General features: G+C 36.0%; 1 protein-coding gene across 1 annotated transcript; it reads left to right on the top strand.

The window, feature by feature from the left end:
* The first annotated feature begins 1,427 nt into the window (after positions 1-1,427).
* On the top strand, positions 1,428-11,102 carry fam219b (family with sequence similarity 219 member B). The gene is made up of 6 exons (XM_074661502.1): positions 1,428-1,639; positions 4,845-4,953; positions 6,022-6,115; positions 7,282-7,359; positions 7,598-7,649; positions 9,932-11,102. The coding sequence occupies exons 1-6, from the start codon at positions 1,565-1,567 to the stop codon at positions 10,079-10,081; spliced, it is 558 nt and encodes a 185-aa protein (XP_074517603.1). The 5' UTR covers positions 1,428-1,564; the 3' UTR covers positions 10,082-11,102.
* Positions 11,103-16,278: the final 5,176 nt, after the last annotated feature.

A 16,278-nucleotide genomic window follows, 5' to 3' on the forward strand; every position in this document is an offset into this window, starting at 1 on the left:
GAAACAAAAATGCTATCGCACAAAACCAAACATTAAATAAGTTTGGATTCTCCCACAAAAATACTTTTTGGTAAATAAGGTCAAAGAAGTGTCATTTAAAATAATTCATCGATGTTACCCAGTTAGTTCCTTTTTTTTTTAAATAAAAAAATTATATTGATTTAAGCTGTGCCATGTGTGATTCCCACACTGAATCTATTGTCCATCTGTTCTGGAAATGTACACATACCCGTAAACTGTGGCAAGATATCTGTAGTTTTATCTTGGAAAATATTATCTGTGACTTTCAACTTCTACTAGAATTTTTTTTTTTAAGGTTCAACACAGTATATGAGAGAGAATATTTTCTAATCAATCATTGTCGCAAAGTTTTACATTCATAAATGCAAATTTGCAAGAGTTATACCTCATTTTAATGTTCTGCAAAAAAAACAAGAGTTTGTGCTCCCATTTTAAGGTTTTAAGGTTACTATTATTTTATTTATATTAAACCCTGGCATGATTTTGTGTTTTATGTTGTTTTATATTTATTTGTTTATGTTTGTTTGTTTTTATTTATCCCTTTAATTCCTTTATTGTTTACAAATTTAAAATAAAGTCTTGAAAAAAAAAAATAAACGTATCTTTTAAAGACGACGATGGGGTTTTATTTTGTAATTTCTACCCGGAAGTAGTATGGAATGTTTTTACTTAAGTTACTATTATTTTATTTATATTAACCCCTGGCATGTTTTGTGTTTTATGTTTGTTTATTTTTATTATTTTTATTTTTTATGTTTGTTTTTATTTATCCCTTTAATTCCTTTATTTTTTTTATTGTTTGCAAATTTTAAATAAAGTCTATTGAAAAAATAAATAAAAAAACAAACAAACATCATGTATCTTTTAAAGCAACGATGGGGTTTTATTTTATTTATATTAACCCCTGGCATGTTTTGTGTTTTATGTTTTTTAAATTTTTTTTAATGTTTGTTTGTTTTTATTTATCCCTTTATTTCCTTTATATGTATTATTTACCTATGTATTGATTTAATTGTTCTTTGTATTGTTTACAAATCTAAAATAAAGTATATCGGGAAAAAAAAGAAAAAAAGAAATGGAACTATATATTAAGACAATATCTTCTGCAAAAAACAAAAACGCTAGTAATCGATGAGTTTGTGCTCCCATTTGAATGTTTTATTTATATTAACCCCTGGCATGTTTTGTGTTTGATGTTTGTTTATTTTTATTTTTTGTTTGTTTTTATATATCCCTTTAATTCCTTTATTTGTATTGTTTACAAATCTAAAATAAAGTCTATTGAAAAAATGAATAAATAAAAAAACATTGAATTATCTTCTTGGATAACAAACATGTATCTTTAAAAGCAACGATGGGGTTTTATTTTGTAATTTGTTTACCGGAAGTAGTATGGGACCCTGTCACTGATAGCATAATAGCATAGCCAGCTAACAGAAGTGCCTACCTGCTGCTGAAGACAAACAACAACAAAGTCCCTCAGCTGGTGGGACAGTCTGAGACATCATGGCTGAGTTGTTGAGGTGGACATTGTGACGCCAACATGATGAACGACATCATAGAGGAACCCGAGAAGGACACTCTGCTGGAGGCGCAGTCGGAGCCACAAGTTGTGTCGGTAATGTCGGCTAATGCTAATGCTAAAGCTACAGCTAATGCTAATGCTAACTGGTAGCTTGTCAATAGAAACTGGGAGGCTAGCTGACTAGCTAACTAGCTTAGCCTGTGATTTGTGACAGTTACAGCTACTTAAATGAGCCATGTTTACAATATTAGTGTCTGCAGGTAATCTCTCTGTCGTAAAACATTGTTAAGTTTGACTGTAAATGATATTGACATGATTAATGAGCTGATAAACACCTAAAATTGATTATATCTCTTCCTTATAAACCGAAGGGGCTGCTGGGAAATTTTGGAGGAGTTTTTGATATTTTAAAAAAAGTCACCTGGCTGGTGAAATGTTGGGATTTACCACTGGAGACAGACTCATTTAGAAAGAAAATGAGTTACACTATAAAACATATGTTTTGTGTCATGAAGATTATATTTGATCACATTGGAGAAAGACTTTTTTTTTTTTTTTGGAAAATTCTTTTTATTTCTTTTTTTTCCCAAACATAGCATAACAAAACATAACAAAACATAACACTGGTGCCATAATACAAAAAAAACCGATTATATCTTACATTTAACATTCAATATGTACATACATAAATACACACATCACATCACAAACACTCACAAACTCTCTGTCGTTAGACATTGTTAAGTTTGACTGTAAATGATATTGACATGATTAATGAGCTGATAAACACCTAACATTGATTACCTCTTCCTTATAAACCGAAGGGGCTGCTTGGAAATTTGGGAAAAGAGTTTTTTTTTTTTAAAAGTCACCTGGCTGGTGAAATGTTGGGAATTACCACTGGAGACAGACAAATTTAGAAAGAAAATGAGTTATGCTACAAAAGATATGTATTAAGACTTTTTTTTCTTTTTTGGAAAATTATTTGTATTTGTTTTTTCCAAACATAGCATAACAAAACATAACAACGGATCCATAATGAAAAAAATGTATATCTTACATTTAACATTTAATATGTACATACATAAATACACACATCACCTCCCACTCCCACACAGGATAGAAGCTGCAGGATATGTCAATGCATGTCAAAGCCTAAGAGACAACCACAACAACAACACATAATAGATGTAACTCACACTCTGCCTTTTATTTACTCCTCTACTTCATTTTTTTGTTTTGTTGTTTTTTACATTTATTCTATGATATTGCAATATATTGTTATTAATTGTTTTTTATTTGTTTGTTTTATTGACACAACAAACATGAATTACTTATTTATTGTTTTCTTCCATTTACATGCATGTTCTTTTTAAATATACTGGAAAAACAAAGTTCGGAAACTTGTGTTTGGTGGATTATTTCTCTGTTGTTACAATGCTAATGGTCATTGTATTTTACATCGTTGGAAAGCCTGTTTATTTACCTTCTAAATGATGTCCAACTTGTAAGGATCATATATTTGTGGGATGAGCAGCACAGCTGATTATGTGGGTAGCGCCCAAGAAAAATCTGCCAAAATGCTCTGCCAATGGTAAACAGTGTATTCTCATAAAGCTACAAGGGAGCCTGCAATGACTGCCCTTCACCGTCAGGCCCGTTTGCGCTGGTGTCAACAATACAGACAATGGAACCTGAACATGTGGGGGAATGTCATGTTCAGTGATGAGTCCAGGTTCTGTCTGCCAAAGTTGGATGGCAGGGTCAAAGTATAGAGACGACGCGGAGAACGCTATGCTGATTGTTTCACTGATGGAGTAACAGCTTTTGGTGGGGGCAGTGTCATGGTGTGGGGCGGCATCTCCCTCACTGGCAAAACAAGGCTTGTCATCATTAAAGGCCATCTCAATGCAGGGAGATATCGGGATGAGATTCTGCAGCCAGTGGCGATCCCATATCGCCTCAATCTGGCACCTAACTTCATCCTCCAAGAAACAACGCTCTCCCCCACAGATCCAGGGTTATCACAGACTACCTCCACAATGTGGGAGTAGAGAGAATGGAACGGCCTGCCAAGAGTCCACACCTCAACCCAATTCAACACTTGTAGGATCAGCTTGGGCGTGCTGTACGTGTTAGAGTGACCAACACAACCTCGTTGGCTGACCTGCAACGAATCCTGGTTGAGGAATGGAACGCCATCCCACAAGAACGTGTGACCACGTTGGTGACCAGCATGAGGAGGAGGTGCCAGGCTGTTGTGGCTGCGTATGGATCTTCCACTGCTACTGAGGCTCCTGACGGTGTATTAAATGAATAAAGTGTAAAATAGCCAATATGTCTTGTTTGTTCCTTGTTACTGATAGAGAGTTCAATCATCCAATCCACCAAACAACTCAAAACAAGAGTCAATACCGACAGGAGAAAACACTGTTTACCATTGACGGAGCATTTTGGCAAATTTTTCTTGGGTGCTACCCACATAATCAGCTGTGCTGCTCATCCCTCAAATGCATGATCCTTACAAGTTGGACATCATTGCGAAGGTAAATAAACAGGCTTTCCAACAATGTAAAATACAATGCCAATTAGCATTGTAACAACAGAGAAATAATCAACCAAACACAAGTTTCCGAACTTTGTTTTTCCAGTTTATATGTTTTTGTTTTTATTTTGTTCTTTTTTTATTTTTATTTATTGTTGAATTGACGCTTTGGCAATATTGTTCACCTGACAGTCATGATCAATAAAGCAAATTGAATTGAATTGAATTGAATTGACAGGTCTAGCCTTCTTCCCACCCCTAGAGGTAAAGTTACAGAAAAAATAACATAAAAATAATATATAAAATAATTTAATTAGTTAGAATTAAAAGTAATAAGTACTACAGTAGTATAGTTCATGGTGGTAAGATAGAAACCTTAAATAAATTAATTAATTTAATACATGTAGAGAGAAAAAGAAAAAAGAAAACAGCATGTGGAAAATAATAATTAATAATTAAGTAAATAGCCTAGAAAGGTTAAGAAGATTCTATATAAGTGATCCATGGATCCCATATCATATAGAAAAGCCGTGGGCTACCTCTTATAGCATAGGTTATTTTTTCCAAGGGAGCACATGAATTTACCTCATTAATCTACCGAGGAGAAAGACTTTTTAATACAGTCCTAAAACTTTCTCTTGTCATTTAACTATCACATCAAGTCATTTAGTTATTATGTTACTGTCTTGTCATATTATTGGCTGCGATACAGGAATATGAAATACAGATTATCCTTCATTTCTCCCACCTTAGGGGCCCAGTAATGGCGCAAGACCTAAGACCGCTGATGGAGGGATCAGGCCTGTGGAGAAAAGAGGACCTTACATCATGTCCAGAGCTCCAGCAATCCACCTCAAACTACGTAAGCATTTTCTTGACTCATCATAGTAACCAATGTCATCATTATGCCTGTCTGTAGGTCAGTCTTTTCATAATTGTTGTTTTTATGAGCTCAGCTGAGGTTAATACTGTTGTACGAAGCAGAAAAGGAGACAGCTAAAGACTGTTGAATGTGCAGCTGGTAGGACAGCAGAGCCTGAGTCATGTGACACTGAAGTCGCCCACCGTTTCACTCAGACTGTATGTATAGAAAGCAATCCATACAGTCAGCCTTACATCAAAATGCTCTGCTTAAGTGTAAGCTGTCAAGGTCTCTGCAACAAACAAATAAATCTAATTCCGATATTTATTTGGAATCTACAAAAAAGACTTAGCTGCACATTCCTGAGTAAGGCCGGGCAAATGTCATGGACAGGGAGGGTTTTCATTAGAGAAGAGCTGATGTTGGGTTTTATGCACGGTCAAGTGACGGTAGTGTGAATCTGTTATGTGAGATTGAAGAGACACATTGCAAAAGACACATGACGTATTTCACAGACTCTTTTAGTCTCTGTTTTAAATATGTTCAGTAAATAGGAAAATGGAAAGTAAGTAAGTAAATAAAGCTTTATTTATATAGCACCTTTTAAAACACACCGTTACAAAGTGCTTCACACACAAGAAGAAACATCAAATAATGAAAAAAAACAAGGAAAAAAAGGGAAACGTAACAAGTGGAACTGAGACACTGATATGAACACACAAGATGTGCTCCGCAACTTCTACTTGAGCTGTCAATCATGACGTCTCATCCCCCTTTTATGTCATCAAATAACTCATTAAAACCAAACTTATCAGAAAAGTTAACACTTTAACAAACATCAGAGTGATATAAACTACATAAAATGGCAGAAACCATCTTTGGGAAAAATTCATTTTTAGTTTGGCCCATGTCCCATCAACTAACATGGAGTGGGTGGGATTTATGACCTATACTGCAGCTAGCCACCAGGTGGCGGTCGAGGTGTTTTGGCTTCACTTTTGGGGAGCTGTCATGTCGTCTATCTTTATATACAGTCTATGGGAGCTACCTGTTAATTATTATTCACAGAGAAACACAGGGAGATGGCGAGGAAAGCGTTGAAGAAGAAAGCCCTCTCACTAGGACCTCCAGTGATGCATCAGCCCAGACAAGGAGCTAAGAGGTAAGGGCCCCTATACCAATGTCCACACTCGCAGACTCACAGACTTTGAGGCGCGTTCCTGCAAAGTCTGTGAGGGTTCAGGATTGTCCCACGGTCAAAATTGTCAAGTGCTTGAGGGCTCTCTCGCAGACATTTTGAGTCCCTTATGAACTTTTCCATAAGTCTGCATTCCATCCATTCCATGCAGAATTTGCCTGAGGGAATTACCCACAATTCATAGCTTTGTGACGTTAAATACAGGGTTACCAGTGGAAACTCGGAAACGTTAAAAAAAAAGGTAAACAATAAGGACGGGGGTTAAATAAGAAAATGCATGAAATCAGAGGAATACAAGCATTAGACTATATTACACACTTGGTTTATTCATCAACCATTTAGGTTAATGTTGCGTAATGATGCTGTTTTGACAACAACGAGTAAATTGATTATTTGACGATAAGGCCCTGTTCAGACCTGGCATAACATGCGTCTTGGGTGATCCGATCACAAGTGGACAGCTCTAAGTACGTCTGTTCACACCTGGCATTAGAATACGTCTCCACATGCGTCTTGAGTGACCACTTGTGAACCGATCTCACTTCCCCGCTCTATATGCAAATAAACACGTAGTAAACATATGGCTAATACAGTAGATGTTGCGATGTAAGATTACAGAAATATCAGTAGCAATATCCTACATATTCGTGAAACCCACATTTTATTAACATCTATAATATGTATGGTTATTGTATCGGCGGTCCCCAGGGACCTCCATGACGCCGACACCTCCACCTTTGCCAGGCAACAGCGACGTGCAGAGCTTCAGAGCCTGGGATGAGAGAGAGAGAGAGAGAGAGAGAGCGGGCGGGTGCATTCACACCTGTACTTAGAGCTGTCCACTTGATCACCCAGGATGCATGTTAATACCAGGTTTGAAGAGGGCCTAAGGCCGTCTCTCATCTTGTAAGGCAAGACGTGATATGTTGCTGCGCAAGTGCTGTCCTATTGGTATTTATGCCATTTTAAGCCCTTGCAGCCTTTCACAGTCAACCATTTACCAGGTGACATCAGTCAAGTCCCTGAGGGTTCGGGGCACAAGGCCTTATGGGGGGGCATTGGCATTAGGCCAAGGAGAGCAGGTGATGTTTGTTTTGCACAATTTTTACAGTGTCTGGTTTTCCTTCTAGGTCGGTGAAGTTTAACAAGGGCTACGCTGCCTTGAGTCAGCATGCTGAGGACACTTTGGTTGCAGTGGACTCAGACAGGTAAGGTTACACCAGGTATACAGGTGATAGTGTTGTTGTATTCCTACTATATGCAGTAAACTGACGACTGAAAAACGTACCGACGGTAACAGTAGACGTTTTACATTACAGTCATGAAATCACATCACCTTGACATTTACCAGTTCCAACTAGTATTTTGGCATCAGCTCCTGTGTCGTTAAATACTTTTCCAGTTGACACATCAGAATGACAGAACCTGTCCTACTTGTCCTTACAGCGATGAAGAGATCGATTTTGAGCAGTACTCCTCAGGATACTCTTCAGCTGAGGTGAGTTTGCCCCACGGGACTTTCTCCAGATGCTTTCAGAATCTCAGTTACGACACAGTCTAACTGGCTGTGTGGGTGTGCAAAAATCATTTTTATGTGTTTTATTATAAACCTGGGTTTTACTGTTCCAGTTTGCCCTTCCAGTTAATTAGTTCCAGTTCTGTGCAATCTTTCACTAACACGTCGCTTTGGTTCATCAGGTCAGCACACACAGTTTCTGCAAGTTATTTGAGGTTTGTTTTTGCACCACCAAATCAACCCATTTGCCAATCAGTAAATAGATAATGGCTTAAAAGTGATATAATAATATGAAGCAACTCAGATAAAAGAAGTGAAATGAGTACAACTGCAATAAGTATATTAAACATTTAGAATTAGGATCTTAGGATCGGATCTTGGCTGCGTTTGCATGCTTTTATATATATTATAGGAACAGTATATACTGACTGCCTGTGCATGAACAAAGGATGTTTTATTTTTGACCCTACTGTAATTGTTTTTCAGTCACACGCACACACACACACACACACACACACACACACACACACACACACACAGAAAATTAAAATAATTACATAATTCAAAGTTAGAGTTAGTTCATTGGTGGGTCAAAAATATTCAAATACTGTTTTTGAAGGAGACTGGGTTTGGGTGTTTCAAAAGTCAATAAAAAGGTTTCCTACCACATTAACATGACTTTGTAATTGCTAACAGTGATAAACAGGACTGTTGGCATCACGAGGAACCTAATTCAGTTTAATTAGATACATATTCTTCTTTATCTGGCTACTCAAGTCGTGGTGCTAAATACGGAAGTCAGAGTATTTCTATTGCCTCGGCTCTCAACATGGCGACAGCTGAGCCGGCAGTTCGCAGCTAACGGTGCTAACAGCGTGTTAACCTGGGGGTGGGTGCTATGCTTCAGCGCCATTGCTGTCAGTCGGAACAGCGTTATCAACCGCTGTATGAGAGCAGTGCAGATTACAACACACACAGAGGGAGAGTGACTTCATTCTCTGCTCAGGTAGACATTACTCCTCTATATCTTTACATAGCAAATAGTTGTTTGATGCTAAATTATATTAATGGTGCGGTGAGGTTGCAGATTGTCAACCAACTGAAACTTCTCCCGTGTGCCAAGCATGTAGGAGACCTACGTTGGCCGACATGAAAATGTAAAAAATGCGAATGGCCCTATCTAGAGCCAGTAATATTTAGCACCTTTTAAAATTCCAAGTGTCTTAGAACAAGTTAGGTGAGCTCATTACACAAATATGCAAATTCTTGTTGTAATCTGTGGCTTATTTCCATTGTAAACAACATCGCTGCTGTGGCTTGAAAACATCTCATTTGTTTGAAGTTCACATTTTTTAATATCATTATTATAAACTGTGTTTTGACTGCAAATTAGAGTACACACTACAACATGTAATTTAAGACCATAAACACAATCATACTAGTTACTATTGAGACCTTTTATGTCCTCTGTGTTTGAGGTAACCTGGTTTTGCTTAGTTGCACAGGGAAGAGGTAAATAGAACTTTCTCTGCTGCACACAAGGCAGTTGTGATAAAGTGAACCACAGTATCACAGTGAACATTCATGCTTCCTTTGAAGCATGTGGCAACATCCTACACACTGATGCTAAAGAAGATGTTTTGGTTCTGACAGGTGATGGAAAATCTCTGCTGTGTAATTTTGACTTTCTAGGTCATAATTTTGTACTTGCATGTAAGTCATAATTATTAAGTCAGAACTATACATGTGTTTTCATCCAACTGTTTTTATGTGCATATTCAATTTGTGCATAAAAAGCCCCCTGAGTGGAAACACTGGAAATAGTGCAATGGAAACAGACTTAGTGAATAAATCATGATGTACATGAAGCATGTGACTTAAACGTCCACGGAAGAGATGAAAACATCAGATCTGTGTGGAGCGATGAGGAGACTGTAACCTTCTTCACATTAATACATGAAACAAACACAAATGGTAAATATAAAAAATAAATAATAAATAAATAAATGTCATATTTTTATCACTCTTTTAATGATATCTCGTTAACAGTCTTGGATGGAAACACACATTAATCTTTTGCCAATTTTCACGAATTTTGGTTCAAATTTGTGCTACATAAGGATGGAAACTTGACTTCTGATGAAGTTTGACTCAGTCAGACTAAAGGTTTTTGAGTCCATGTTTGTTGGCTACAAACAACCGAGATGTGTACCACTTTACTCTGATGTGTGTGTTATAGTGAGGTCCTTCTCTTTGCTCTCCAGGTCCATCCTGATTTAAGCAGGCAGCTGCTTCAGGACGGCTACCGTCTGGATGAGATCCCCGATGACGAGGACCTGGACCTCATTCCGCCCAAAGCCATGGGCTCCTCCGTGTGCTGCTGCTCCGAGGGCCCGTCCTGCTCCATGCAGTGATGCCGGTGCCGTGACTCGAACCTTAAAAAAGGCTTGGCACCAGTCCCCGTCCCAGACTTTAGTCACTGGTGCCTGAGGCCCTCTCTCTAACCCAGCTCCACTGCTGCGCTGCCTGAGGACTTCCAGCTCTGAAGCCAAACTCCTGTCCACGCAGGACCACGTGCACCGAGATTGCTCAGCCCACATGAAAACGCGGATGGACATAAGAACAAGCCTTATTCACTGTGACCCCAAAGCTTGACCTAGTTTTTTATTTTGTTCCTTTTTATAGAACTTCATAAAATGCTAACTATGCCCATTCACATTATGGGATATGTCCTCGTTGACCCAATGGGGGGGGGGTGGTTACTGTCTTTTCCGCTCTGGCGTACAGGTCTGCAGCCCTCTTCTTAAGCACGACATGCATATAAATGGCGTATTGTGTTTTAATGTTCCGGCCCACTGCGAATCTGAATTTTCCGGTCATTAACTAACCGCTATATGAAGGCACCTCACGTGATCATCGACATTCCCTGACTATTGTTGCATTAACTGAATGTTTTTTTTGTTTTTCTTTACTGCATCTGTCCTCAAAACGTACACCACACTTTAATTCCAAAATGAGATGGCTACCACTTTGGAAAAATATGACACCTAGTCCAACAAAAATTACAACTTAAGTTATACGTTTTAATATGAAGCAAAGCATTTAATTGAAATAGGATGTATGGTGATCGAGTGAAGCCACCTCGTTTCTTTGTAGCACATGTAATAGTAGTTATTTTTTCAGCAAATATTGCTATCTGAAAAACCTGAAGTGTAGAAGAGAAGCCTGGTCCAGGATTATCTTCTGCTCCTTCCATATTATTTGCTCTGTCTTGTCTGAGAAGACAGAGTTTATTACATTGTACAAGTTGTCATTGAGCAAACTGCTGCATACCACTCATCCTTGGCCTGTAGAGGATATATTTGGAGAGAAAAGCATAATGAAAGGTTTTCCTACAAAATGATCCACAGTTTGAAAGAGTAATATCTACTCTTACCGAATGTTACACTTCTGTGTACGACACAAAATGAAAGCAGATGAGTTGCTGAAAGCTGCAGTTGGTAACTTTGAGCAAATATGATAAAAAAGTTAATTTACAGTTACTGTATCCTGATAGAAGTGCATGACCTATAATCTGAAAAAAATCATGTTCCTTTGTGTCCTCCTGTGCTCCTAAGGCATTTACAAGATTTCACAGCGTTGACGGAAAACAACCAATCAGAGCCGAGCAGTCTATGGGCAGCTGTCAATCACTGCTCATGAAACTCGTGAACTCCGATCAAACGGGCAAACTAGGCAGCGCTGATCAAATATGAATCAAGATTCTGTTACTGTAATGTACGACGAAGTATTAGGGCCACATTGAGGGGGGGGGGAAATCGGAGATTTCGAGAATAAAGTCATAATATTACGAGAAAAAGTCGTAATTTAAGGAGAATAAAGTCATACTATTTCAAGGAAAAAAGTCGTAATTTTACGAGAAAAAAAGTAATTTCCTCCTCCACAAAGGGTCCGTTTGGTTCTTTCTTTGGAATAAATGCAGTTTCTTGCACAATCTTTTCAAGGTCCTGATACTTATGATAATGTGGTGCTGATGTGCCTGAAGTATTTTGTTATTTGTGAAACCTATACTAAAGTATAACTTCACAAGATGCTCCACGTTCTTCATTTTCACACAGGCGGCACGCTGCTCTATTTCCCCTCTAAAATAACACGTAAAATTACTACTTCATTCTCATAATACTACGACTTTTTTCTCGTAAACCCATGACTTCATTCTTGTTATATTATGACCTTATTCTCGAAATCTCAGATTTTTTTTTTTCCTCAATGTGTCCCTAATACTCCGTCGTAGTAATGCCTGTTTCTCTCCTCAACTGTTTTCAGAAACATCTTGTAGTGTGCTGTTTAGCTGTAACATGAGAAAGTTTGCTGCTGGCCGGTGGGTGGTGCTTGATTTGGCCCGACTGTTTTCAACATCGCAAAAACATTTGAGGAGAGAAATTGGCATTACAGTAACAGAATCTTGATTCATATTTGATCAGCGCTGCCTAGTTTGACCGTTTGATCGGAGTTTGCGAGTTTGTGAGCAGTGATTGACAGCTGCTGTAGAGACTCCTCGGCTCTGATTGGTTGTTTTGGTTCGGGCGCAGTGGAATATTTCAAATGCCATTAGGAACACTAAGAGGACACAGAGGAACATGATGTTTTTTCACAGATTACCTGTCTCATGCACTACTGTCAGGATATAGTGACCGTTTTATAAAGAAATTACTTTTCATTTGATTTGCTCACGACTGCAGCTTTAACTACTTTGATAGATGAACCAATGACATTTGATTTACAATCTCTGTGTTGTAGAAATAAGTTTCATTCCAGAAACCAATACCTGCCACTTTTAAAAAAGCTGTTACAAAAAGACTGAAAGCAAAATATATTTCAGATTCCCATATAAGTCACTTTAAGCCATTTGTGTATGTGGTTAGACATGTATATGTTTCTAATCTAAATTCCCCCTTTTTTTTTTAGAAAACAATTTTGGTAGGATTGGAAGAATTGAAAAATAGATTTACATTGATTATTATTTTTTGCCAAGATGGATAGGTAGCATTTTGGATTAGTGCGCTGTCCAAGATCTGATACACCGCTTAAAAAGTCATCTTAAACACATCAGTGTGTGTGTGAATGGCAAATATGAGTTACAATATTTTATTTATTTATTTATTAGAGTATTTGTTGTGGACACTAAAAATAGTTACAGGTAAAAAAAACAGCGAAACCACATTTGCATAAGGACTGAGATATTTGTCAACCTTTGTTATTTGTTAAGCATATTTGCAAACATCAGTTTAAAGTATGTGTTGGTATTAGTTTCTGTTTGTGTTATGATGTGTCTGTTGCTGTTTTCAACACAATAGACACGGATGTGCTGAAAATGGCAATCCTTTTTTAATTATTATTTTCTTTTCTTCAAAAAAATGATCTGTTCACTCGTGTTACAGTCTGGGTCATATTTTTACTATTTTGGTGTTTATTTTTTAAACTGCATTAACAAAAAAATATTCAATATCAGAGCAAGTGACTGATCACTTTATCAGGATATTTGTTGTGACTGTATGAGTGTGCAACTACAAAGTAATTTGCCTTTCACGCACATTTGTAAAATAAACAGAGGATTTGAAGATTGCACAACTGTTTGAGTGCACAGAGGTTTTAAGTCAGGATTAATGTGTGTCTGCTGTTTTTCTTACCTGCAGGCCACACGGCTATTTCTCATGCTGTGATGTTGGTCGTCACAAGGAGTAACTGCTGGTCATATAAATGAAAGGTATAGCAGACATCTTGACCGCCATAAAGAATATAAGGACTGGAAAGAGTATGACATTTTATGCTAGAAAAAGTAGGAACCTTGATTTGTACTTTGCAGAGTCGGGATCAGTTCACAAATTCAAATTCACAAAGTGGATTCCATTAAAAACCGTTGCAATGAAAATGCTAGGTGTTGAAAATTTACATGAGTAAAAAATAAAAAAAAAATTCTCCTCACAGCACTCCATTGTTCTAATGTGGGTGATTTAGAAATAAAAGCTGATTCTGCTATTCCACTAAGTGTGAGTCACTTGATACAAGCGTGAGGTAAATGCTTTAAATATAACGGCTGAATTTAAAGTGTGCTGACCCCGGCCCTGGAGCTGCACGATGTTTTTATGTACACAAATATTGCACTTAACACCAGTGGTCAGTAGCAAGTACACTTGACTCACCTGTGCTATGCAACTATTGGGACAATCTGCTTGTTATACAACATTGTGACAATATAGTGTTATTGAGTGCTAAATGCAATAACTTAGTTATTTTACAGTGGTATACACTAATCTTTTTTATTTGATTGTACCGTTTATTAGTTTACATTATTAAAATAAAACTATTATCTATACTTTCATGTGTGTGACTGTGATTATTATGATTAAGAATCATTTCCGGTTGTGATTGTGTAAGGTATGGAGGACGGAGCCTAAATGACTCAATAAATAAATATACATATCATTAAATGTAGCAAAAATAATACTAAAAATAAATGTAGCCATTAATTGATTGATAAAATGTGACATAAATGGTTATATTTAAGCACATTTTAGAAAATATATAACTTTTAATTTGGTTCTTTATTTATCTTTGGTTTAATTCCATTATTTATTTTCTCTTTTGTTTAATTTTAATTATGTACTATCATTTATTTATGTATTTATTTTTTATTAATTTCTAATTCATATATTTCATATTTATGTTTTAGTTATTCATTTATTTTTGCATTTATTTTTTATGACGACACGTTGAGTGACAGCCCCCTCATTTACATAATGAGGCAAAAATGCATAAAGAAATGTATAAAGAAAAGAATACAGAAATAAATAAGTTTGGGGAAATAAATAAGAGGTAAAATGCATAAATACATAAATACAATGAGGCACATACTGTATTTGAAAATATACATGTACAATTAGGCATACATTTGAAAATACATAAAAAAATAAATAAAAAATAAATGCAAAAATAAATTAAAATATAATAAAATAGCTAAATAAAATGGAAAATTAAACAGAAGAGTAAATAAATAAGATAATTAATCACATTTTACCAATTAATTAATGACTACATTTATTTCTAATATTATTTTTGCTACATCTAATGCCATATTTATTAATTTATCGAGTCATTTATTTATATATTCATTTATTTTCTAATTTTTGCAGGTTCCGTCCTCCTTAGTAAGAGTAATTATGGGATTTAAAGGAGTTATATGAATGGTGGTTGATTATCATGGTGGTTGTTGTTACCACAAGGGGGCAGCATGGAGCTATGCTGCTTTCTCAATGCAATACCTACTGCACTTGTTGTATTATTTAATTTAAAAACATTGCATCATAATCCCTGCCATGTAATTTAGCATTAAGAGAAATAACTAGTTTATTATTTAAAACGCTTTGAAACATATATATATTTTTGCTTTATGCTACTACTACTACTACTACTACTACTACTTCTTGCACAAACATCTACATCCAACCAAACTAAATACTTTGAAAACAATGGAGTAGAAGCGCTGCTGGGTCTCTGTGGTAATCACATACAGGTGCTCTTTGGATCCTTCAGGTGTATTGGGCTCATTCGATCTTGTGAAGGGTTCATTGCATGGGTGGAAAAAAGTACAAAATGCAAGTCTCCCTCAAAAATAATCCAAGGCACACTGTAGTGTTTGAACAAAATTAAAATGCCTTTATTTTACATGGCAAAATGGTCATTTTAAACAATTATTGCCACGTAAAATAAAGGCATTTTAATTTTCCAACCAAACTAAATGCTATATTATAAAATGAAAATAAAGAATAAATTATAGGTAAATCTACTTTAATAAGAGTGTCATATGGTTTTTGTATTATTTAATTTAAACATTGCATCATAATTGAAATTTAGCATTCAGAGAAACGACTAGTTTGTTATTTAAAAAGCTTTGAAACATATATTTATACTTTTTCTTTATGCTACTACTACTGTTTCTTGCACAGACATCCAACCAAACTAAATACTATATTATAAAATGAAGATAATGAATACATTAAAGGTAAAATCTACTTTAATAAGAGTGTCATATGGTTTTTGTATTATTTAATTTAAACATTGCATCATAATTGAAATTTAGCATTCAGAGAACTTACTAGTTTGTTATTTAAAAAGCTTTGAAACATATATATATAAATATAATTTTGCTTTATGCTACTACTACTACTGCATCTTGCACAGACATCCAAACTAAATACTATATTATAGTATTTATAATATAGATGCAGTAGTAGTAGCATAAAGCAAAAGTATATTTATATATCTGGGTATACTTTTGCTTTATGGTACTACTACTGCACCTTATATATATATATATATATATATATATATATATACTTTTGCTTTATGCTTCTACTACTACTACTTCTTGCACAGACATCCAACCAAACTAAATGCTATATTATAAAATGAAGATAATGAATAAATTATAGGTAAATCTACTTTAATAAGAGTGTCATATGGAAGTGAAAAGGCTGTGAATGAGACTTGTTGCTGTGTCTGCTGGGCGGGTCTAAATGCTGCTGTGTGTCTCCATGCGGGGGGTGTCAAT

This window comes from Sebastes fasciatus, chromosome 2 (genome assembly GCF_043250625.1).
Source record: "Sebastes fasciatus isolate fSebFas1 chromosome 2, fSebFas1.pri, whole genome shotgun sequence".
In the NCBI taxonomy this organism is placed as follows: Eukaryota; Metazoa; Chordata; class Actinopteri; order Perciformes; family Sebastidae; genus Sebastes; species Sebastes fasciatus.